This window comes from Lampris incognitus, chromosome 3 (assembly GCF_029633865.1).
Source record: "Lampris incognitus isolate fLamInc1 chromosome 3, fLamInc1.hap2, whole genome shotgun sequence".
Taxonomy (NCBI): Eukaryota; Metazoa; Chordata; class Actinopteri; order Lampriformes; family Lampridae; genus Lampris; species Lampris incognitus.
The window spans coordinates 98,654,592-98,679,675 of NC_079213.1; the positions used below are offsets into that span (position 1 = coordinate 98,654,592).

Consider the following 25,084-nt stretch of genomic DNA (forward strand, 5'->3'; position numbering starts at 1 on the left):
AGGGCTGCAATGAGCTCACTTCCAACTCTGATTAAGCAGCATACAGAGCTTTTTGACTGGGACATAGTTGGACTCAGTGAGTTCAGACTAATAGACATTATAGTTCATACTCACCCCTCATCACACACACTTTTTATTATACTCTTATATTAATTTCAATATCCTATGATCATTAGATTTAAAAAAAATGTTATCCTTTAGTTGACTGAAAAGAGATGGTGGTAAAATAGAGAGGATGACTAAAACCATTCCTATTTCTAGACTGCATAGCACTAGCTGGCAGCCTATGGGGTAAATCTGATACAATGAAGAGTTTGTTGGGAGACAAAAAAGCCTGGTTTGTCTGTAAATGGAGCTGTACTCTGCTCAGTTGATCTATGTGTGAGGTCAGAGAGAGAGAGAGAGAGAGGGATGGATGGAGAGAAAGGGTGAGAAAAAGTGAGAGAGAGACCCTGTCTTGAGGTGTCATTGCATTTGGTTAACAAATGTTGACTTGGTTGACTCATTATATATATTGCCAGTTGGAGGCGATGCACTTCCTAAACACTCATTAACATGTGATGTCATGGTAAAGTTGAGCTAACTGTGAAACTTACTAATGTTGCACACTTAACACACACAGTTTGTGAGCTCTAATATGAAAGGCATGTTTGCAGTGTGGCAAGCTTTTCAAGAGGCTTTACACTGCTATGGCTCTGCAGTGTCACAAGGGGATGTGGAGTGGGTGGGGTGGCAATTAATGTAACCTCATTTTCTATTCTCATCTCCCCTGATTTCTTCCCTCTTAATTTTCCTTTTAATTCCTCAGCACCAGAGCAGCCGAGCTGTAAAGCGTTGTACGACTTTGAGCCAGAGAACGAGGGAGAGTTGGGCTTCCGTGAGGGTGATATCATCACCCTGACCAATCAGATCGACGAAAACTGGTACGAGGGAATGCTGCACGGCCAATCAGGATTCTTCCCTCTCAACTATGTCGAGGTTATTGTACCCTTGCCACACTAAAAAAAAAAAGTGCTCCAAAGAGAGCAAGAGGGTGCGATAGACTGGTAGAGGAGAGAGAGAAAGTAATGAGTTAATGTGTCAGGGAGGAAAATGAATGCAGGGAGGGTTCGCAGAGTATTCATTTTCTTCATCGAAACCAACATCACCATCACCACAAAAATGCACTTTTTGTCACCTTGACTGTAGAGCAGGTGAATTTGATGGCTTTTCACATTCCGGATCAGAAAAGTAACGAATTTAATATCAACTTGTCTCACTCAGAGATGCAGAGATTGAGACAAAGATGGGACAGGCTCTGAATAATGCCATCTTTAGTGAGAGATTCAGATACCTGTTGCCTAGCTGATGTATGCTAAGTATTGACGAGTAATATTTTCCATTAACTATGAATAACTGTTCTTCAATAATAGAAAGTGAAAGAATTGAATATGATGGTAACCTGGTTATGGTGACTGTAATGACAGGACATGTATTGTGATCTCCATTGTAAAACTGCAGTCAAGTTGACCACCCATACTGTATGTCCTCCAGGACTGAAAAAGCCAACTCGAGTGTTGAAGTGCTTCATTTATAACTCAACTGATAAGTTTTCTAATTTCAAATGCAATACATTTATAAATGAAGCCACTCTTCATGCATTGCTCAGATTGGCGCGCCACGCTTGACGCCACCTGCTGGCTTGACACAGAATCATATTCAAGTGACAAAAAACAAAACCCACAGATACTTGTGAGGTTTAAAATGTAGTTGAGAAGGGTTTGATCAGAAAATACTGCATATCTTTTTTTTATATATATATATTTAACCTTAAATTTGATTTAATATGATACTTTAGCTGATATGGGTCTCACATTTTAAACTGGAGTTTCAAGTGTTTGTTTGTTGTTGTTTTTTTTTTTAAACCCGATCTTAATTCTGGGATCGTCTACACTGCAGCCCTCACCCTCCGGCATTTGGCGCTCTCAACCATATAGCTTCAAGAGAACCCAGCAGGTCTCATGCAGTGGTTTCTGTAAATTGTTTCAGTATTTCAGTTGTTAGATAGAAAATGTTGTAATTGCACCTTTGACCTCAGAGATTGAATGAGATCGATGTGTATGATATAGACCACCCTCACCATCACAATACAGATCCAAAGTTTAACGCTAATGTTGCACCTTTTTCCACTTGACTTTGTACTGTTTGTTGCTCCTAGTAATGTGACGTAGGTCAGTCGTGATTTTACAATTGTCTAACAGTCCGTTCGAGAGGAGATACAGCCAAAAAGTCTTTATAAAATGCAATAACAGGTATCATCTATTGGGCCTGTGCACCACTTAGGGCTATCAAGGTCTATAACATAGCCATATATCAAATTTGGGTCCTGTTTCCATTAGTGTCTATTTAGTTATTTTTTTATATTATAAGCCTATTGACACCATCGTAAGCGCCTGTTTACTACATGCTGTGCCTGAATAGATAACGCTGCTGGCAGCGTCTCAGTCTCACATGCACTGCATGCTTTCCTACTTGTCCTTCTGCCCTTGTGTCTTGGAGAATGTGAAAATTGAAACGCTGTGTTGCAATGGAATTACCTTACTCTTGTGCTGACCCTGTGATTCTGATTATTGACAGTGGTTGGGATTCTTTTCTGTTTGGTTATTGGCAGGAGAGGCCAATGTTGACAGGTGTTGGTGCTACAAAACTACCCAGCTATACTGGCTATGAAGTCTAGTCCAACATACACTGTATGAGAGAAAAATTAGGGTTTCTTGCGGGGGTCACATTAAGAGAAAAGGGAAGATAAACACTGATGAGCCAAAACATTATGACCCACTCACAGGTGAACCGAATAACGTTGATCATCGCCAAACAAGGGCACATGTCAAGGTCTGGGTAGATTAGAGGGTAAGCGAAAAATCAGATCTCGTAGTCAACGTGTTGGATGCAGGAGAAATGGGCAGGAGTAAAGACCTCACTGACTTTGACAAGGGTCAAATTACTATGGCCAGACGACTGGGTCAGAGCATCTCTGAAGTAGCAAGAATTGTAGGGTGCTCCCAGGCAGCAGTGGTGAGTACCTACTGACAGTGGTCTGAGGGACAAACCACAAACTGGCAACAGGGTATTGGGCGCCCCAAGGTTCACTAACGTGCAAGGGCAACGAAGGCTATCCCGTCTGGTCTGAACTGACAGAAGGTCTACTGTGGCAAAAGTCACAGAAATCTTAATCATGGGTATGGGAGGAATGTGTCACAACACACAGTGCATCGCAACCTTCTGAGTATGGGGCTGCGTAGCCGCAGACCGGTCAGTGTCCATGATGACCCCTGTCCACCGTCGAAAGTGCCTACAAATGGGCACACGAGCATCTGAACTGGACCTTGGAGCAGTGGAAGAAGGTTGCCTGGTCCGATGAGTCCCATTTTAATTTAAATCACATGCATGGCCTTGTTACGTGTGTGTTGTTTACCTGGGGCAGTAATGGCACCAGGATGCACTTTGGGAAGATGACAAGCTGGTGAAGGGAGTGTGATGCTCTGGGCAATGTTCTGGTGGGAAACCCTGGGTCCGGCCATTCTTGTGGACATCAAATTTGACATGTGCCACCTACCTAAACATCGTTGCAGAACAGGTACACCCCTTCATGGCAATGGTATTCCCTGATGGCAGTGGCCTCTTTCATCAGGATAATGCACTCTGACACACTGCACACATTGTTTGGGAATGATTTGAGGAACATGGAAGTGTTCAAGGTTTTGTCCTGGCCTCCAAATTCTCCAGATCTCAATCTGATTGAGCATCTGTGGTATGTGCTGGACTGACAAGTTGGCGGCTCCACCTCGCAATTTACAGGACTTGAAGGATCTGCTGATAATGTTTTTGTGTGAGATACCACAGGACACCTTCAGGGCTCTTGTAGAGTCCATGCCTCGGTGGGTAAGCACTGTTTTGGCGGCACACGGAGGACCAACAGCATATTAGGCAGGTGGTCATAATGTTTTGGCACATCAGCGTATTAAAAGCTGTTCTTTGATTTGGATGATTTCAGAAAGCCCTGTTACAAAAACAGTATTTACCCCTTTTTTCCAACCCGGCTGGCTCAAGAGGTCTGTACAACTGTTAAAATTGTGGAGGGTCTGTGGCTGAATTATGCATACGTACTGCGTTCATTGGTTATATGCAACTATGAATACTGCAGTGATTTTGTAAGTTCCTCACCACAGTAAACTGTCCTGTTCTCTCTCCTCTCCTGATCTTTCAGTCCATCACTCCACTCTTCCCCACTCCTTGGGTTTGGTCCCTGTCTGATATGTTTACATTTCTGACCCTAGTACATTTCAGTGGTAGTAGAAAAGAAGCAAAAGTTGAAAGCCGATATTTGGTGCTGACTGGATCACACACTATCAAATATAGTTTCTTGCTAGCTTTGTTTTTAGTGCCTTTGGAAAGGAAAGGAGGGAAAGTAACTAATACAACCAAAATAACCTTGCTACTTAATGAATGGTCGTGAATTTCTTTACTTTTGATATTGTTTATTGCTAGCCATTGGCACTTTGCTGTGTACAAACAGATGCATGTGTGTACACTGTGCGCCTTGGACACTACAGGCGGTTTCCTGGACATGGATCGAGTAGTCTTTAAGACTGAAGTTTTATCACCAGACATCTCCAGTGGAAATTATATCTGAGTAACCACTGCTTTAAATCCATATTCAGAAAAACAGCCCTGATTTTTTTTTCTAAAGGGTTATGTATCTGTTTAACCTGTCAGGAGTGCTAGAGTCACGTTTTAAACAATAAAAAAACATTCTAGCTCGATAGTATTATTTTTATATACAAGACATAAACTTTTTAAATTAATCTTTGCATGTAGTCCTATATGATAACTTTATGATATCTTGTAAATGTATGTCTTAGTTTAAGTTTCCTCCTTTCTGGAATGTCATGAGTACAGAATTTAACCGCAATATTTTGTCGTTTATTATCAAAATATTTGTACTTGCTTCTCATCTTGTCCTCAGCTTTCCCTCTTTGAATAAATAAACAACAAAAATGGTCTTGTCGCGTCTGACGGTGACTTCTTGCCCTGAGCTCTACATGGTTTTGAACATGTCGAATAGATTTAAGTCAAGCAAGGGCATGTGGGGGGCATGGCGGTCTATTCCGTTGCCTACAAACACGGGGATTGCCAGATCGAAACCCCGTGTTGCCTCCAGCTTGGTCGGGCGTCCCTACAGACACAATTGGCTATGTCTGTGGGTGCGAAGCCGGATGTGGGTGTCCTGGTCGCTGCACTAGCGCCTCCTCTGGTCGGTCGGGGCGCCTGATCTGGGGGGAGGGGGAACTAGGGGGGGGGCATGATCCTCCCACGCGCTACATCCCCCTGGTGAAACTCTTCACTGTCAGGTGAAAAGAAGTGGCTTTTTTAGAGGAGGCATGTGGTAGTCTGCAGCCCTCCTCGGATTGGCAGAGGGGGTGGAGCAGCGACCAGGACGGCTCGGAAGAGTGGGGTAATTGGTTGGATACAATTGGGGAGAAAAAGGGGTGGGGGGAGAGAAAAAAGAAGCATGGGGTGCAAAAGGAATCAGAAGTCCACATCAGATATCAGTCATCTTTTATTAGTTCCAGTGTGTGTATTTGAATGGTTTCTAGATCATCAGTCAGCAGGCTTAAGGCATTTTTGTCTTCATATTTTACATCACACAATCTACAAGTGTTAATAAATACAGTACAGGTAAAGAGGAGGAGATATACTCTTAACAACCAAAAGGGTTGGGTTCTCACAGCAAAAAAAAAAAAGCGACCATACAGGAACACACACAGCACGCATACTAGCCCAGTTTAATGAAACACCCGATAAGATAATCAATTATATTTGATGAGCACCATAGAATAAAATGACTTTTACCAGAATGTAATCTCCCACCCGGTAGACTTGAGGGACACAAAAACATACTTTCAAAAGTCACTGAAGTAATCCTGATAAGTTCAGCAAGACTGACTCTCGGCTGAAATACTAAGAGCGATGGAAGACCAGAGTGGAGATAGCATGCTCGACAGCTTTTGCTTCATCAAAGGGAATGATACTTGAATAGAAAATATTTTTAATTGTGAGGTGTTAAGCCAAATTTAACACTTCAACACATACTTGAGTTTAATGCTTGTTTGTGTTTTTCAAACCAAAGCACCACTTTTTTTTTCGTAAAGGCAATTGTTGCACATTCAGTTTTGCACTGTAATGCTTATATCTGGCATCATCTGTTCACACAAAGCTGGCAGACTGGCACATTACAACCACGTGTTAGAGCCCAGTGTGCATGCAAACAGACAGATGGGATGGTTTCTAGCCCAAAACTATTCTCTTTAGTTCCATCCAGCCATTATCCAAGCCGCTTATCCTGCTCTCAGGGTTGCGGGGATGCTGGAGCCTATCCCAGCAGTCATTGGGCGGCAGGCGGGGAGACATCCTGGACAGGCCACCAGTCCATCACAGGGCCGACACACACACACACACACACACACACACACACACACACACACATTCACACCTAGGGACAATTTAGTATGACTGATTCACCTGACCTACATGTCTTTGGACTGTGGGAAGAAACCGGAGCACCCGGAGGAAACCCACGCAGACACGGGGAGAACATGCAAGCTCCACACAGAGGACGACCCGGGACGGCCCCCGAGGTTGGACTACACCAGGGCTCGAACCCAGGACCTTCTTGCTGTGAGGCGACCGTGCTAACCACTGTGCCACCGTGCCGCTATTCTCTTTAGTTCCCTCCAAAAACGTTCAACTTTGGTATAATGTCTGTTTTAACAGGCAGTAGACTCTTTTTTTCTGACTCTATTGCTTGGAATAAGGTATCGATAGGGATGTCACTATCTTGGGTCAATTTAGCAAGTGACTTGATTCTGTTTATAGCGCATGTAAACATTGTGTCATGACGGGTTACTTCCTGCAGTTAGGCAACTAATTGAGGTAAATTATGAAATGTTGTATTTTTGTAGACGCAGAAGTCCATATCAAACAAGACAAAGTTTTGCCAGTTCTAGTAATTTTGCTTGTTTTCATGGATGGATGAAGTATATAAAAAAAGCAAACAAAAAACAAAAAGTGGTGTGAATAAGTAAATGTGGCAACAACTGTCAGAGGTTTACTGGCGAATCTGTAAAATAATGCTAAACAGCATTTGAGGCATGTGTGCAGTAATTAATCAAGCAGTCTTCACATTGTATGTTCATAACACTAGACCCGTCGGATCCGTAAAGGGAAGTGCACAAATGCAAACAACGAGGGAACAACTTGAAATGGATTGACAGGCACACACTCACACATGCAGAGGGGTTGGCTCACTGCATGTTGGTCAGCTGGCTGTAGACGTGCTCTAGGATCTGGGAGTAGGCCTGGTCTTTTGGAGCATGGCCACTCAAAGAGCCCTGAGGGGGAAAATCAAAACAGGTTCAACACGAAATCTGACAATACAAGAATTGGCAACATGAAATAGGTTTAAGTAAAGTGTCTCCTTCTGCTTGCCATCGCAACAACTTCTACAGCCTAGGAGCTGTTTGAAATTTCAGATTCAGACTTTATTTATCCCAGAAGGGCAATTCAGTTCCACCATCTACCCAGATCATACACAAACTATCAGACAAGTGGCAATCAGCAGCATGTCAGAGACAACAGACAGATCAGTACATGGGCTAGAGACACACACTGGCGCTATCGTGTGGCCAGGTGAAGGATAAAAATTCAAATATGTTAAAAGAATAGAATAAACAAATAAATGAAGCATCCTAAGATGCACGTTACATTCCACCACTACATTCAGTGAACGTACAGGCCCACAAGCCATGTGAAAAACAGACAAGGTGTAAACCAACTATTGGGGTTTAAAACAATATAAAGCATTCATTTAAAATGACTACTCTCGGCATTTAACAGCCTGATAGTGGAAGGAATGAAGGACAGAACAGTGATTTGTTTTCCTAGGGGGCGCTTTATAGTGCCGGCCTGAGGGCATTACAGTGATTTCACTGGACAGGACGTGGTCAGATTGGCTAATAATTCTTTTTGCTTTCTGGGACACACATTTCTCCCAGAGGAAGCACAATATTGTATAATAATATTGTAATTAATATAATATATAATACGATATTGTAATGTAATGATATAATGTATATTTCTGTTTTTCTCGCTACGGTTCTACCTTGATCTTGTCCATCATTGTAGTATTGGGACACCAGTGCTGGCTGAACTGGACAAGGTCGGGTGCTCCCCTGTAGTAGTTAATCAGCAGCATCTACAGAAAAGTGCGAACGGAAGTTGTTGGGGTTTTTTTTTTAAATTTGCAGTATCTTCGGGGATAGTTGAAGAAAATGTCTGAGAATGACATGCAGGATTTGTGCCCCAGGCTATAGCAGGGCCAACTAAAACAACACTCACTATGGGAAACAACATCACAGGATCATTCATTCACACTACTTCTGACAACCAAATCAGTACGTTTTTTTTTCTCGACCATGTGTTCTGTATATGCAGTATTTATAGAGTACATTTCCAAACGAGGCTAGAACATCAGTAGCTACCATCTCATTGAGGACATCGCTGGTGAGAAAGTTGTCCTGTACGTAGGTAACCTCCACAGCCACTGGGATGCCGTAGTCATTGGGCCGTTGCTGTGGTAAAGGTAAAGATGTTTCTGGTGAACAATTTCAACTGAACCAAAATGAACACTGGAAAAAATAAAAGCTCCTGGTGAAACCTCCATCTGTACAGATATTGGCGAAAACGGACGGTGGTGAAACTTAATTGATAATCTGTGTTGATTAAAACAGTCAAAGGGGACACAGCAAGAGAAACAAGGAACAAATGTGGATTAAAATCTATATTGAAGAGAAGTGTTGGACAATAAGGGAAATGTGACTACGATCGGAGAACCTTACACGATATCAGTATAATCACAATATCTGCTTACACAAAAATACAATGTTAACAGTTTCATCACACTGAACTGTTTGGGAAAGTAAAGTGTAACAAACCAAAATTAGTTTTCAAATAATTTTAATAAAGATTCTCATCATCGTATAGCTTCGGCAATATATACTAAAATTGGAAGGAGATTCTCGTCATCATTAATTTAGACAACAAAATGTGTTTCATGATATGACAACATCCAGATTTCACCCCGATACAATGCCAGTGACAGACAATAAACAACAACAATATTGAATTATTGCCCGGCCCTGTTACACGCGTCCTCACCTCAGGCGGTGGCACTACCCAGAACGGTGTAATGGTGGACGCCACGCCCTGGTTGCCGTGGTAATAAGGGCCTGGAAAAAAAAAGGCATCTCAGCTCAGTCGCCCCGAGTCTTAATCCCAATCCCTCCATCTGAACCACGGGACACAAAGCGTTGTTTCCAACCCTAATTCTCCATCAGTGTCTATCTAGCCCACTTGTCATGGATTATCTCCTCCAACAGAATGGACCAGTCCTGTGTCAGACAGCATTAGGGGTGGGACGATTCACAAATCTCACGGTTCAATACGTCACACGATTCAGGGCTCACAATTTTGATTCAACACGATACAGTGGACGCCTTGGTACGCAAGAGACAAAACACTGTTGCAGTTCTCTATTTTTCATTTATTTTAAGAATTAGGCCCAACATGTTGGCATTATCAAGGCACGTAGTCACACGTAATGCCAAGTTCTAACAAAATTTTGTGCTATCTTTTGTTGTTGTCTAACACAATTGCTTTACTTTTACACTTTAAAAACTACTAGACACTTGGTACTACTACTATCAAGACAGTCATTTTGACCATTTTGGATTTTCAAAGTTTAATAAACTTTGTGGAAAAAAAAGATACAGACTTGCCGCTCCCTGAATGCTCCTAAAATTGCATATATTTGCATTAAAATTAATTTTAGATCAATTGCGCAAAAAAAGTTGTAAGATCTACCTAAAATGACCATGAGCGGTCAAAATGACCACGCGTGACTTGCGCATCATCGTGCACGTCATGTCACTATTTATGATGCGTGTTGGTCATATCATTTCCTTCACAACGGTCAGTTCTTTTTTTACATTTCACGTTTTATAGGCCTTGCTACGTTTGTTGGATTAGCAATATGTGTTTTCCGTTTTGTTTTTCAGGTATTATTTCCAACATGTCTGGTTACAGTCGCCGTTTCAGACGCACCATGACTACCACTGAGGTGTTGCAGTATTTACAGGCGTTGGACAGTGGCCGTTTTAAATTGTTTGAATAGTAGTATTGTAACAACCGTGGATGAGTACTTGCTAGCCCGTTGGCTAACGGGTCGGACCCTTTAGTCGACTGCTTAATGTAGTCACCCGTGGTGCGGGCGACCCGAGTTCGCGTCCCGGCTGCGGCGGTTCCCGGCTGTCCCCTGAATTTGCTACAGTATTAAAGTTGTTAAAATGTTAATTTTGGTGTCAGTCGTTTCCTAACAGACATACTAACACATTGCAATGCATTAATATCTCAAGTGGGTATTTATCTTGACAGAATATAGTTTAAAAATCAGTGTTCATTTTGACCGCCTATGGTAATTTTAGGTAGGAGTAAAATCCCGGTCGTTCTAGTGTTAATAACACGCGATCTCACAAAATGGGGAGTATCTCGAACCATGAAGGCCGTATCGAACGATTCCGAATTCGATCCAGTATCGTCCCACCCCTAGACAACATCCACCCTGCTGAATTGTGACGAGTCCATTTTCTTTAGGCTGTTTTGTGTAGTTGACCCCATGCTATGACCTCTCTGCGGACGAGGGCCAGCAAGAGAACGTCCCAGTGAGGATCATTAAACTCTTACATTGTATTTATCCGTGTTCTCGGCGAGACCAGTACCGATGACTTCACCCTGTAAACCCTCCAGTAACATAAACAATAATAAACAGACACTAACCACAGATGATCCCTAAGCAAGGCTGGAAGCCGTTGTTGGAGCCCTGCAACCTCAGCTGGTGGTCCATCTGGGAGTCAATGTCCTGAAGTGATGGGAGGGCCGGACCTCGCGGGTGACTGTGGTACCAGCCCACCAATGACAGACCGCGCATGAACAGGTTCTGGCAGATCTGGATTACAGTAGGGGTGACACGTATTAACCAAAGTCCAGTTTAATCTCAACACATGGATTCCCTCTTCCTCTTTTATTCCTTTTCACCCATTTAACGACTACTAATGGTGATTATTATCGACCTTGTAATTGAATACTAGAGCCACAATGATCATACCTCTGTTGTTCATTGCAAATGAAAATAGGAAAACAGATATGCATCTTACCATTGAGACTATTCTCATTACAAATCTACATTGCATGCATCCATATTCCAAAATGCCTTAACCTACCGATGAGCTTATTTGCAGCTGAATTACTTCTAACAACAGAATTACAACAAATTAGAGGACATTTATTTTCTTATTGCTGAATATTGCATTCATTACACTTCTTCTGGAGACTTGTGAATTTAAATGTCTGTAATTTAGAATTATATGGCTTTACTGTGTCGTTATGACTGTTTTGACACCGCGGCCAATACTAATCAGAGATGCACCGATTGCAATTTTCTTTGCCGATTCTGATTTTTTTCCCCCCTAAGAACTAGAATTGACAGCTTAAACAAACATTTTTGTAACTTTTCTTTAATGGAAATTTCAATTCCATGTTCATAATAAAACACTGACTTAAATAACTTTTACATTTTCTCCAAATCTGCACCAGTTTACAGGACCTTCTCTCACTCTCACTCAAACAACTTTCAAAATAAAAAAAAAGTGTTCCAGGTTACTGGACAGAGCTTTTTTTTTTTTTTTTTCCCCTTTTACAAAATTACCGTACTTGGCCAATTACCCCATTCTTCCGAGTCATCCCGGTCGCTGATCCACCCCCTCTGCCGATCCAGGGAGTGCTGCAGACTACCACATGCCTGCTCTGATACATGTGGAGTCGCCAGCCACTTCTTTTCACCTGACAGTGAGGAGTTTCACCAGGGGGACGTAGTGTGTGGGAGGATCACACTATTCCCCCCAGTTCCCCCGGCTAATAGTCTGTAGGGACACCTGACCAAGCCAGAGGCAACACGGGGATTCGAACCGGCGATCCCCATGCTGGTAGGCAATGGAATAGACCATTACGCTACCCAGACGCCCTGGACAGAGCTTTTTTGTGCAAACAAAATCCAACTGAAAATTAATTGCGGTATATCCCACTTTTTCTAACATTTTTTTACTTTCCCAAAGTAAATGTCAGTTTTCAACAACATATTGTAGCATGTTTGTGTGTGTGGCTGTGACTTTACTGTCTGTAACGTTACTGTCTGTGCCGCTGTGTGTGCGACGTGAGCGAGTCGTGCAGCGCATGCATGTAAATTTTACCGGCACACAGTCACCAGTCATGGCCGATCAAGCTGAAAATCATCCGATTCTGGTCACCAGCCGATCGACCAGTGCATCTCCAATACTGATATAATACTTTATATTTGTCGTATTACATATTGTGGATTACTGAGTCACTGTGCATGTCTTACTTCCTCCTCCACAGCAGAGGCAGATTCTCTGTCTCCCAGTCGGGTTCGACATGGGAAGGCCCTTAATACAGTCAGCACTGAAAGACAGGGACACAAAGAGACACACAATGACCAAAAAACAGAAGGTTGTTGGCCTCTACTTGCACATTGTAATTTTACTGTATTGTTTCTTCTGGCACACTCCTACACACCATCATTATGTCTGAATAACGTGAAGGATTTTTGTTGCTGCTAATGACTGATGAACCTGGGTATCAAAATTACTCCAGTTTATTTGAGTTATTCATGGCTGAGTATACTCACACTGTGTGTTAGTATCCCATCGTCCTCCCAGATAACCCACCACTTCACTGGTGGTCAAGTGACAATGGAAGTCCTGATGTGGGCATAAAGGATGCAACGTCAGTCTCCAGCTCTTAATCCTCCCCCCTTTTCTCCCTAATTGTACTTGGCCAATTACCCCACTCTTCCGAGTCCTCCCGGTCGCTGCTGCACCCCGTTTGCTGATCCGGGGAGGGCTGCAGACTACCACGTCTCCTCCGATACATGTGGAGTAACCAGCTGCTTCTTTTCACCTGACAGTGAGGAGTTTCGCCAGGGGGACATAGCTCGTGGGAGGATCACGCTATTCCTCCCAGTTCCCCCTCCCCCCCAAACAGGTGCCCTGACCAACCAGAGGACGCACTAGTGCAGTGACCAGGACACACACCCATATCTGGTTTCCCACCCACAGACACGGCCAATTTTGTCTGTCGGGACGCCCGACCAAGCCAGAGGTAACACAGAGATTCAATACGGCGATCCCCGTGTTGGTAGGCAACAGAATAGACCATTATGCCACCCGGACACCCCTCTCCAGCTGTTCTTTGACATTAATTTGCCTTTCCACACTGGCTGACTAGTTTTAAGATAAGAACACACTACACGATGTGAAGCCCAATTTGGCCACGACAACTGATTTTCAAGATCATGAATAGTCTACACCGGTCTGGGCAAATTAGGGCAGGTCACCACAGGCCAGTACACATTATCTTGTGTGGGATTTTAAGATTCAAACCTCTCGCCTCCCAAACGTCAGAACCATCACAATTATATCAAGTATGACTCAAACTTGTCAACGACAAAAAAAAAAGAGAATGGAAAATCTAGAAATCTGCAAATTTCATTTTTCAAGTGTGCAGTGCCTTGTCTTTTCCCAGGCCTTTATAAAAGTTGTGTAGCCATGGTAGACCCTGAAATCTGATTGCCACTTACCATTAGCAGCAGTACATTACTGGACACAGCTACGTTGAAAGGCTGAAATCTGTTGATGGCTGAGAAAGCTGATAACTCAACTAGTGTGTGTGAATCTCTGCGGGCACAAATATACTCAAATTACAACCTTGTTCATTTGATGAAAAATATATTAAACGCTACTTACATAAGATGGCATTGATCAGTGTGGATAAAGGCCAGTACCTTGCAGCATCCCTGGTGCCCAAGCTGCAGTATCTGACAGGAATTCTCTCTCTGTCGGTTCTCCTCGGCACCATGATGTCTGTTACAGTAAAGATGACTTTATCAAACAATTTTCTAGATAGCTGAAATCACATAGTTAATATAACAGCAATAGGTACATCAGAGAGGTATACTGAAATGAAGTGGATTTCACATTAATAATTACACAGAATAGAATAGCATATGTTGTACCATGCAACCCAGGTTTGGTATTTTTGTTCTTGTCGTCTGCTGGCACAGCTGTCTTGCCTTCCTCTTCATCCTCATCATCTTCTTCTTCACTAACCAGGCTCTAGCATCACAGAAATATGGAAAATTAAAAGGTAATGGGTGGAATAGTTGGTTGTAAAAGCCATTGGGTTTATAAATAAAATAGAATTTACATAATTAAATAACATTGCAGTTTTACAAATGGTTTTCCTTTCCCAATTTAGAACAGGAAAAATAAAAATGATTGGACCTCATATAGGCTTTATTTTACATCATGTATTAATTTTCTCTCCATTTTTTCTGTCTGCTGTCTACTCAAACAGCCTTCTGTCATCTTTTCCTCTCTCTGTGTCACCAGTTACACCCCTACAAACCCAGTAGTCCCTGTCTCCTTGCTGAGCCTCACAAGTCTATGTGAGCTTTTTGTCTGTGTTTGGAAAATTCAATTGTTTAACATGGAAGCAATGTGCAAAGCCAAGAGACAGGAAATTGTTCTGGATGCGAGTATTTTCTTAAAATGAAAAGTAAAAATAAAAATATATATATAAATTCCTCTGCTCTTCTCTCACCATGTCTGCACTGGGCTGGTATTTGTGCAGCCAGCTGGTTTTGTACTGGACCAGCTTCTGTCCCCGGTAGCGGACTGACGCCCAGCCACAGCCAGACTTCTTGGCCGGGTTGACAAGACGTTTACAGTGTGTTGCCCAGGCACTGGGAGAGTTGAAGATCTGGCCAGTCTCAACCCAGCGGATTTTCCCATCATTCAGCAGGTCTCCCACAAACTTCTTACCCTTCGGGGGGAGGGAAGATTCAAATGAATGAATCAAAAACAGATGCAGTGAGGCAAAATACACTGTGTGTACATGTGTTGTTGGTTCGAGATTAAACATACCGCTTCTGGAAAACCATCATAAAGTGTAATTCATTATCATTAAACCATACCAAAGTGTAACGTGCTCACCGTGTTTAAGTACAGTTCTCTACAAATTTATTAGCTTTGTGATTCCTGATGTTAGATTCTTACTATATCCTTACTATGGTATAATCGGATGAATAACATGTTTTATTACCAGGTAGTGTATGGACAGCACGCCATCCCCGGGCTCCACCAGGCCGTCTTTGAGGAGCACTCGCAGGGTGATCCCTCTCCTGGTTAACAGGGAGCCACGGCCGGAGCTGGACCGCAGGTCTGCCTCCTCTCCTCCGCTCATCTCCTCCTCATCTTCCTCTCCTCCGTCCTCCACCACCTGTGGAGAGCTGGGCGGCTCTGAGCCTGCATGCACACGCACACACGCACATGAACACACACGTACACACACGCACACACACACACACACACACACACACAGGTATATTTTGGTATGCAAAGTTGTCCGTTACAGACATAGATGTGTATTATAATTTACTCAAATCCATACTACAGCCTTGATATAATTAGCGCCTTTTTATTTTTATTTCAATATATTGTTAAAGTCGTGTTATTCAGCAGTTAGGCATTTCAGTATCAGCCCAACACTTAACTTTCAGTTAAACCATTTTGTAATTGGCATATTATGAGTTACAGCGTGGTAAATGGCCATTCATTATGTCATGGTTTTAATGGCAGGCCTACAGTGATCACAGCCACCGTCATTCTTAATCGCCATGATATGAAAACAATCCAGCCCGGGGTGAAAGGAAATCTCAAGGGGGGGGGGGGACGACGACAAAGAAGCCAAAACATGATCTAAACTGACATTTCATGAATTGCCATTTGGCTACCGTATGTGTGCTTGCTTGGCTATTGTTTTCACGTCCCATTAGGCATGGCTCTCTCCCCGCAAGACGAGGCCCGGTCCTCACTCTTCATTTTACTTCGAACGATCATCAAAAGCCCTCTTTCCTTATTCTCACCCATGTCTCTGGAAGCGTCGCGGGGCGCCTTCGAGTCCAACTCCCGTCCGAAAGGTGTTTTCCTTTTTTTTAGGGCACTTTGGGGGTGCCGTGAGGGTGATCTCGGAGAAGATTTTGCAAAAAAAAAAAAAATTTTTTAAATGCACTTCGCCACACCGGCTCCGGGCTTTTATTCAAAACAACATAAAATGAAGGCGTCCGTGCGTCTCTGCGGCGTAGTTTCCTTGTTGTGTTGCTTTAATGTCAGTTCTCCCCTCCCCTTTCTTTCTCCCTCGCGCCCCGCCGTTGTCACTCTCCCCGTGTTCTAAACCTTTTTGTCTCATTGCGTTGCCTTGCCGGTCCATCTGCCGCCGTTCACATGTCCGTTAGGATTTAAATCGTGGCGAAACGCCGACATAGATTTGTGGGTCTTAGAGAGCGAGCGAGCGAGAGAGAGAGAGAGAGAGAGAGACGTCTTAATGAGAGTGGAAAAGATAATCGCGGTCCTTTCTTCCTTTCCTTTTTTTTTTTTTTGCTTCCTCCGGAAAAAGATAGTGTCGCTCTGCGTGCTCTGAAGCCGTCCGCTATTTGGTGTTTTGGAAAGCCCGGTTAAAACGGAAAGCACACCGCAAGCGGCTCATTTATATGTAAAAAAAGAAAAAAAAAAGAAAAAGAAAAATACTACAAAATGGCTTCGGCGTTAAATTGGGTAGCGTACAGTGCATCCTAAGTGCTTGTCCCATAACTGGCAGTGTGCGCAAGTCACATTCTACCCGTTTCTGTACGGCTTTCATCGCTGCCCCCCTTCCCCCCCCCTGCTTCCCACCACCAGCGCCTCTCCGTCGTTGCAGATAGACGGGACGCCGCCTGCAGGGGGCAGCAGAGCACCGAAAGTCTGGGACCAGGCGACATAAGGGGTGATTCTCCAAGAGTCATTTGACCCAGGACTGAATGCCGATTGTAAACCTTTCTCACTGGCCAAAAAAAGCCGTCTGTTAGCGGGTTTTTTGGCCAGTGGGAAAGGGCTATAATACTACTACTACTAATAATAATAATAACAGTAGTAATAAATCAATCTTATATAGCGCTTTTCTAACACTCAAAGACGCTTTACAATAAACGGGGTGAAACAAGACAACAGGTAAGCATAGCACAAGTATACAGGGGTGGATAGGAAGGGGGGCTACGAGAGGGAGAGGCGGCAGCCACACACGACACCAGCAGTACTCTCCGGCTTAAAGGGAGTTTTTCTGTCCCCAGGGTAATTTTCAAGAAAAAAAAACTTTTTTTTTAAACAATTATTGTATTTGTTAGAGTTTACTTGGGGTCAGCTGTCCAAAGTAACGGGGAGTGCAGTAGAGAGGTGAAAAAGAGAGTGCAGGCAGGTTGGAGTGGGTGGAGAAGAGTGTCAGGAGTGATTTGCGACCGAAGGGTACCAGCAAGAGTTAAAGGGAAAGTTTACAAGATGGTTGTGAGACCAGCCATGTTATATGGAGGTGGCAGAGTTGAAGATGCTAAGATTTTCACTGGGAGTGATGAAGAAGAAGAGGATTAGGAACGATTATATTAGAGGGACTGCTCAGGTTGGACGGTTTGGAGACAAAGCAAGAGAGGCAAGATTGAGATGGCTTGGACATGTGTGGAGGAGAGATGCTGAGTATATTGGGAGAAGGATGCTGAATATGGAGCTGCCAGGGAAGAGGAGAAGAGGAAGGCCAAAGAGGAGGTTTATGGATGTGGTGAGGGAAGACATGCAGGTGGCTGGTGTGACAGAGGAAGACGCAGAAGACAGGAAGAAATGGAAACGGATGATCCGCTGTGGCGCCCCCTAACGGGAGCAGCCGAAAATAGTAGTAGTAGTAGATTGTATTTGTTAGAGTTAGGTTGTGTTAGCTATAGAAAAAAAAAGATTTGTGTCTCAGTGATGACATTTTAATACTTTTTCAGTATGTTGGCCAGAATTTACCTGTTTTGGGCTTCATATACCCCTGATGTTGACTGCTGCGACAGTCGGAGAGTTACAATAAAGAGGACCAGACGTTGGGAATTGGTCTCCGGCTCAAATCACTGTTATGGATATATTAGCAGTATAAGATACATCCAGATAATATAGAGAATATATTACAGTGGCGACGAGGATGGGATACCTTTAATGTGAGAAGGTAAGCCCAGTAGTTAATAAAAGCGGACGAAGCAACGTGACGCTACAAGCTAGCTTACAGCCAGCTAGCAAGAGAAGACTAGCTAGCCAAGCCAAGCACAAGCATGGCGCATTTCATCGGCAATATTGCCGAATACAAGGAAGGTAAAGAGGACTTCGAGTCGTACCTTGAAAGATTGGAGCAATGGATGATCGTTAATGAAGTGGAGGACGGTAAGAAGGCCAATGTTTTCCTGTCTGTGATAGGCGCAGAAGCCTATGGCCTACTAAAGAACCTCTGCATACCAGAAAAACCGAGTAGCCTCACGTATGCAGTACTGAGCGGGAAACCAGCATCCCATTATAAACCCAAGCCACCAATCATAGCTGAACGTTTTAGATTTCAGAAAAGAAACCAACTAGAAAATGAGTCAGTAGCTGATTATGTGGTTGCTTTAAAGCACCTGTCCACACATTGTGAATTCGGTCAGCATTTAAATGAAGCACTGAGAGACCGATTTGTTAGTGGTTTAAAGGTGGAGGCTATTCAGAGAAAGTTGCTCGCAGAACACAATCTGACTTTTGCAAAAGCATGTGAGCTGGCCTTATCTATGGAAATGGCGTCAAAGAATACGCTGGAGTTTGCCAGCAAACCAAGCGGAGCTGCAACTGTGAATAAGATAGACAAGAAGAGAACAAGCAAGGGTGCGTGGAGAAGCAAGTCGTCCACCAGCGAGTGGAAAAGCAAGCAACCTACCAGTGATAACTCTAGACCACAGAGAACAGAAACGCACCAACCCTGTTACCGATGTGGAGGTAACAACCATGCAGCTCAAGTATGTAGGTATAAAACCGAGACATGCCACAAGTGTTCCAAGGTAGGGTACATAGCAAGAATGTGTAAAACTAAAAATAGACAGGGACATACACAGCATGTGGCTGAAGACCACAGTCCAAGTGAGAGAGTAGATGGAAATGAGGATGAACTGTTTGGTGCGTATCCGATGAATACAGTGTACCCCACGAATACAGTTGGTAATGGACAAAAGGACATTAAGGTCAATATTAAGTTAGAAGGGAACCCTGTAGACATGCAGCTTGACACAGGAGCTGCCTTAACCCTGGTATCTGAGATAGTGTATAAGGAACATCTCTCACACCTGCCACTGAAAGAAAGTAAAGTGCATCTGTCAACCTTTTCCGGTGAGAACATTCCCTTGATGGGCCAAGTGACTGTCAATGCGAAATATGACAACCAGAGTGGAGATTTACCTCTTGTGATTGTGAAAGGTGACAGACCAGCCCTCCTTGGCCGTAACTGGCTGGCCAATTTTAAACTAGACTGGGCAAGCATATTCTCAGTTACACCAGCAGGGGGCAGTGATAACACAGATGTAGAGGCAGTGTTACAGAGACACAGAGCAGTATTTGCTGAGGAGCCTGGCACTATTCGTGAATTTAAGGCAAATATCAAAGTGAAGCCAGATACAAAACCTGTCTTCAGAAAGGCAAGACCAGTGCCATACGCACTAAAAGACGCAGTTGAAAAAGAGCTAGATAGGCTGGAAAAAGCTGGTATTATCTCAAAGATAGACCATAGTCAGTGGGCTGCCCTGATAGTAGTTCTACCCAAATCAGACGAGTCAATTCGTATCTGTGGAGACTATAAAGTCACGGTTAATCAGAGTGTGGAAGAGGAGACCTATCCACTACCGAACGCCAAGGATCTCTTCGCCACACTGGCCGGGGGCACTCTCTTCAGCAAATTAGATCTCTCACATGCCTACCAACAGCTTGAGTTAGAGAAGGACTCAGAGAAGTATTTAACAATAAATACCCACAAAGGACTGTATGTTTATCACAGACTTTCATATGGAGTGTCGAGTGCACCTTCTATGTTCCAGAATGTGATGGACCAGATACTACAAGGCTTAGAGCATGTGACCTGCTTCCTCGATGACATACTAGTCACAGGCAGAACAAGAGAGGAGCACCTGAGGAACCTAGATGAGGTTTTGAGCCGACTGGAGAGCTACGGGGTAAGAGTGAAAAGAGCAAAATGTGACTTCATGCAGGAGAAAGTAGAGTACCTGGGGCATCTGATAGATAAGGAGGGACTTCACCCCACTGAGTCAAAGGTTGCCGCCATCATAAATGCACCCCAGCCCACAAACGTCACAGAGCTACGGGCATTCCTAGGACTGTTAAACTATTATGGCCGTTTCATGAAAGATCTGTCGACCGTATTGCAGCCACTACACCAACTCCTGAAGAAGGAAGTCGAATGGAAATGGACACCAGAGAGTGCAGCAGCATTCAAGGCTGCCAAAGAACAGTTAGTGAAAAGCTCAGTAGTAGTACACTACGACACGCAGAAACCACTGAGATTAGCTTGTGACGCATCCCCTTATGGGATAGGTGCGGTAATGTCACACATAATGGAAAATGGGGACGAGAAACCAATCGCCTTTGCGTCACGTACGTTGACAGAGGCAGAGAGTAAATATAGTCAGATAGAGAAGGAGGCGTTGGCCATAATATTTGGTGTGACCAAATTTCATAAATATCTCTATGGCCGCAAATTCAGTTTAATAACTGACCACAAACCCCTCCTTGCCATCTTAGGACCCAAGTCAGAAATCCCTACACTAGCCGCTTTGCGTATGCAGAGATGGGCACTGAGGCTTATGGCTTATGACTACAGTATAGAGTACAGAACATCAGCGGACAATGCAAATGCGGATGCGTTATCTAGACTGCCGGGGAAAGAAAAGGACAAAACAGCGGAGGAGAACAGCATTTTTTATTTCTCATTAGTAGATGAGCTACCCGTGCAGGCTACAGAGATTGCACAGAGCACTCTCAAGGACCCAGTCCTATGCAAGGTACTGGAACTGACCCGGTCTGGATGGCCGAGTTACATCAACGATGACACACTGAAACCGTACTTCAACCGAAGAAATGAACTGTCTGTGGAACAAGGATGCATTCTGTGGGGAATTCGAATTATCATCCCACCAGCACACAGAGAACGACTACTGTACGACCTACACCAAGGGCACCCCGGAGGGTGCAGGATGAAAAGTTTGGCGAGGGGCTATTTATGGTGGCCTCAGTTGGACAGTGATATCGAACGTGCAGTGCAGCAATGTGATGCTTGTCAGAGTGTGAGGAAACTACCAGCAGTAGCACCACTACACTGCTGGCAGTGGCCTACGAGAGTGTGGCAGAGGCTACATATTGACTTTGCAGAGAAGGATCAGCAACACTTCCTAGTGTTAGTAGACAGTCATTCAAAATGGCTTGAGGTGATCCCCATGGCAACAACTACCGCCGCCAAAACGGTCGAAGTGCTGCGGAGCATCTTTTCGTCCTACGGTCTTCCTGAGGAGATCGTCTCGGACAACGGTCCACAATTCACCTCGCTGGAGTACAAAACATTCCTGAAAAGCAACGGCATTAAGCAGACCTTGGTGCCAGCTTACCATCCTGCTTCTAATGGTGCAGCAGAGAGAGCAGTCCAGACGGTGAAAGCTTCACTTCTGAAACAGCTACTCGATGAGAAGAAACAAAACGTCACTATTACAGTGAAACACAGGCTCGCCAACTTCCTGTTGTCATACAGGACCACACCACACAGCGTTACAGGTTGCACACCAGCAGAACTGTTCCTCAAACGTCAGCCTAGGACCAGGTTCAGCCTGCTGAAGCCAGACCTCGCTCGAGTGGTGGGGGCCAAACAACAAAAGCAGAAGGACTATCATGACCAACCCGCCTCGAAGCTGAGACATCTGTCAGAGGGGGACTCAGTACTGATCCGAAACTTCCGTGGAGGAAAGGAGAGGTGGATGAAAGGGACAGTGGAAAAGAGACTCGGACCAGTCACCTACCTGGTGTGGAATGGAGTGAACCGACGTTCAGTCCACATTGACCATCTGCTGTTCTACCGACCCTCGAGTCCTCCTGAGGCATTTCAGTTTCAGGATGACCAGATGGGCATCAGCAACACCTACCCTGCAGTTGCGGATTTGGGGGGGAAAGGCACACCTGGAGCCGTAGGTGCTAGCCCGTACTCACCTGAAGATACACCCGTTCCAAGGATGCAGGCTCCGGAGAAGCTTGCAACACCCTTACGAGGTTCGGTGGGCAAGGCTGTGTCGCCTCCTCACCGAGCATCCACTTCCCCTGAGGTGGTTGAGCGCCGATACCCTCAGAGAGACAGGGCACCTCCAAAACGACTGTCTTTGTAAGATCAGCCGAGTTCCTGAATAAAAGAGTTCCTGAGAGACTAAATTGTTCAATTCCTGTTCAGAAAAAAATGTGAAAAAGAGTTCCTGAGACTGATAGGTAAATGGGCAAATGTGGGTCGAAGTGGGTTGTGTAACCAGTAATGACCAAGTAAAAGATGTTGAAAGTAATTTGCCATATCAGCATGTTTTAGAGTGATAATATTTTATTAGGGGAACTTCATAGTTTAAGGGGGAGGAGTGTAGTAGACCAACAGCGCTACCTAGTGGTGGTTAAGCTAGGCTCCCATATACCCCGGATGTTGACTGCTGCGACAGTCGGAGAGTTACAATAAAGAGGACCAGACGTTGGGAATTGGTCTCCGGCTCAAATCACTGTTATGGATATATTAGCAGTATAAGATACATCCAGATAATATAGAGAATATATTACACTTGTCCCCAACCCAGACTTTTTAACTTCCCCTCTATAATAAAGTAATAAAAATGGTTAAATTCATTAAAGCTTTACTTTGCATCTTCTCATAATAATTTAGAAATACATATTTCAAATTCATATGGTTTATATATGTGCAATTTGCACATTTTTTATAGATAAATATCATACATCTGTCATTACCATCACACCGAACATTTTAAGAGAGCGATAACGTTTTTTTAACCAACAACAATGTGGTTGCCATGGAAATGAGAAGTGCCCGAGGCGCCTGACCAACCATGGCAGAAGCATGACTTTTTCATGTCCACAAATGTAAGTAATTTAAACATTTATGTCCTGATCTGAGAGTATGTTTTATAATAATAAAAAACTACAAAAAAAAACAACAACTACCGATCCAGGGCCCACCGAGTGCTATTACGCATGCGCAGGACATTTCAACACAGTTGAAGAAGTCGCCAAACTGATGCTGTAGGAAAAAATGTCCAGCCCTTCGGAATTGGTTAAACTCGCGGGCACTTCCAACTCCTCCACCTCCTGGAGCTTGTTTCAGAAAGCAGGGTTAACCTGAACTCTGGGTTGACTGAGTTGTCAAACTCGGAGTTTTCGGTTTCAGAACAGCTGATCCGAGTTATGTTATGTCAGTCAACTCTGAGCGTCACAGAAAGTTGAATCGGTCCACCTGGACACAGCGTTTACGCTGTTTTCTCTCACTAAACGTTGTGTCCAGACGAACTGATTCAGCTTGCTGTGATTTCCTGACCTGGATCACTGAGCATGTTCACTCAGAGTTAAGCGCGTGAGTGACGACTATAAAAAGCCATAGGCTGTGTTCGGAACTGCCTTACTAACGTGCTATTCATACTAAGCATGACGTCAAAATGAGCATGTAGTTCGTTCCAACTGCATAGTATGTATTTTGGATTGATATGCAAGACTTTATAAATGGCAAATTTGGTACTAATGTACAGATTAATGTATTTGATGTGATGTTATATTTTGTGTTTTATGGGCTGGACAGCAATATTACCTATATAATTCAGCTTTTGGTTATTCTTGTTAAATTCCACATCCACAAATCTAAATGGTCTGACTTCAAACCTGCTTTCATCGATTTGTTGTTGAACTCCAGCAGTATGGCACCTTAACTGAAAATGTGGAAAAACAAAAAACAGGGAAACAGGAACTAGAGACTGGAAGCCATCCATGCTGCAAGATGTTCATTAAACCGTAAGCTTAACGTCATCCATGTTCTCCTGCGTGCTTTATATGCCATCAACCTCTACAAATTGGCGACGAGGTAACTCACCTGCTATACTACAAGTATAGATGACTTTTTTTTTTGCAAAGATGGCTGTAAATGTACCCAGTCCTGCCCCATTTCTGCCTTGTCCTGGGAAACCTGCTATCCAGTTGAAGACCTGGATGCGAATATTTGATAACTATCTCCTAGTCATAAATGCAACGGGGAATGCGTGGCCCGCTGCAAGAAAAGGAGCTGTATTGCTTCATTGCCTTGGAACCGGAGGTCAGAGGATCTTTTACTCACTGCCAAATACAGGGGATGATTATGATTCTGCTGTTGCTGCACTACAAGCACATTTCACTCCTATGGCTAATGTGGTAGTGGAATGCCACACATTCAGAAAACTAGTTCGAGGCCCACATGAGACTGTTATTCAGTATGTGGCGGCTTTACGAGAGCTTGCTTTATCATGTGATTTCGGAGATAAAAGTGATGAGATTTTGTGTGATCAGCTTATTGAGTACGTCTCAAATGCACACATTAGAGAAAGGCTGCTGCTAGAGCCTAACCTCACTCTAGACAAGGCTATCACAATTGCCACACAGATGGAGTCTGCAGTTGAACAGGCTAAATGCATTGTCAGAGGAAAAACCCAACTTACAAGTACAAGCTGTGCAAAAGAAATCACGTCGACCACGGTACCAGAATAAGCCGTCTACACATGTACCTACCGCTACGACCGCAAAGTCCTCACATACATGTTTCAGATGTGGATCTGACAGCCATCTAGCAAATGCACCCTCATGCCCTGCTGCTAAAGCAACCTGCAAAACCTGCCATAAGAAGGGACATTTTGCCAGAGTGTGTCGCCCTGCTCCCA

The 25,084-nt window shown here is 43.8% G+C and overlaps 2 protein-coding genes across 4 annotated transcripts in view; one reads left to right on the top strand and one right to left on the bottom strand.

The window, feature by feature from the left end:
• sh3gl1b (SH3-domain GRB2-like 1b) overlaps window positions 1–5,035 on the top strand; it is a 34,682-nt gene extending 29,647 nt beyond the window's left edge. The window contains exon 9 of the mRNA XM_056276264.1: window positions 809–5,035. Coding sequence (XP_056132239.1) covers window positions 809–1,002 — 194 coding nt within the window. The 3' untranslated portion in view covers window positions 1,003–5,035. The remainder of the gene's footprint in view (window positions 1–808) is intronic.
• A 552-nt stretch (window positions 5,036–5,587) lies between these two features.
• mpnd (MPN domain containing) lies at window positions 5,588–16,620 on the bottom strand. Of its 3 annotated transcripts, none has more exons than XM_056277098.1 (13): window positions 16,154–16,620; window positions 15,331–15,533; window positions 14,830–15,051; window positions 14,243–14,342; window positions 14,012–14,090; window positions 13,808–13,904; window positions 12,857–12,929; window positions 12,554–12,630; window positions 10,933–11,101; window positions 9,256–9,326; window positions 8,580–8,669; window positions 8,201–8,293; window positions 5,588–7,430 (listed from the first exon to the last, which is right to left on the bottom strand). In XM_056277098.1, the coding sequence occupies exons 1-13, from the start codon at window positions 16,155–16,157 to the stop codon at window positions 7,344–7,346; spliced, it is 1,365 nt and encodes a 454-aa protein (XP_056133073.1). In that variant the 5' UTR covers window positions 16,158–16,620; the 3' UTR covers window positions 5,588–7,343. The 3 variants fall into 3 exon arrangements, with proteins under 3 accessions (XP_056133073.1, XP_056133074.1, XP_056133075.1); XM_056277099.1 differs by lacking the exon at window positions 16,154–16,620 and adding an exon at window positions 16,022–16,145; XM_056277100.1 differs by lacking the exon at window positions 16,154–16,620 and having other exon boundaries at window positions 14,243–14,340; window positions 15,331–15,467.
• Window positions 16,621–25,084: the final 8,464 nt, after the last annotated feature.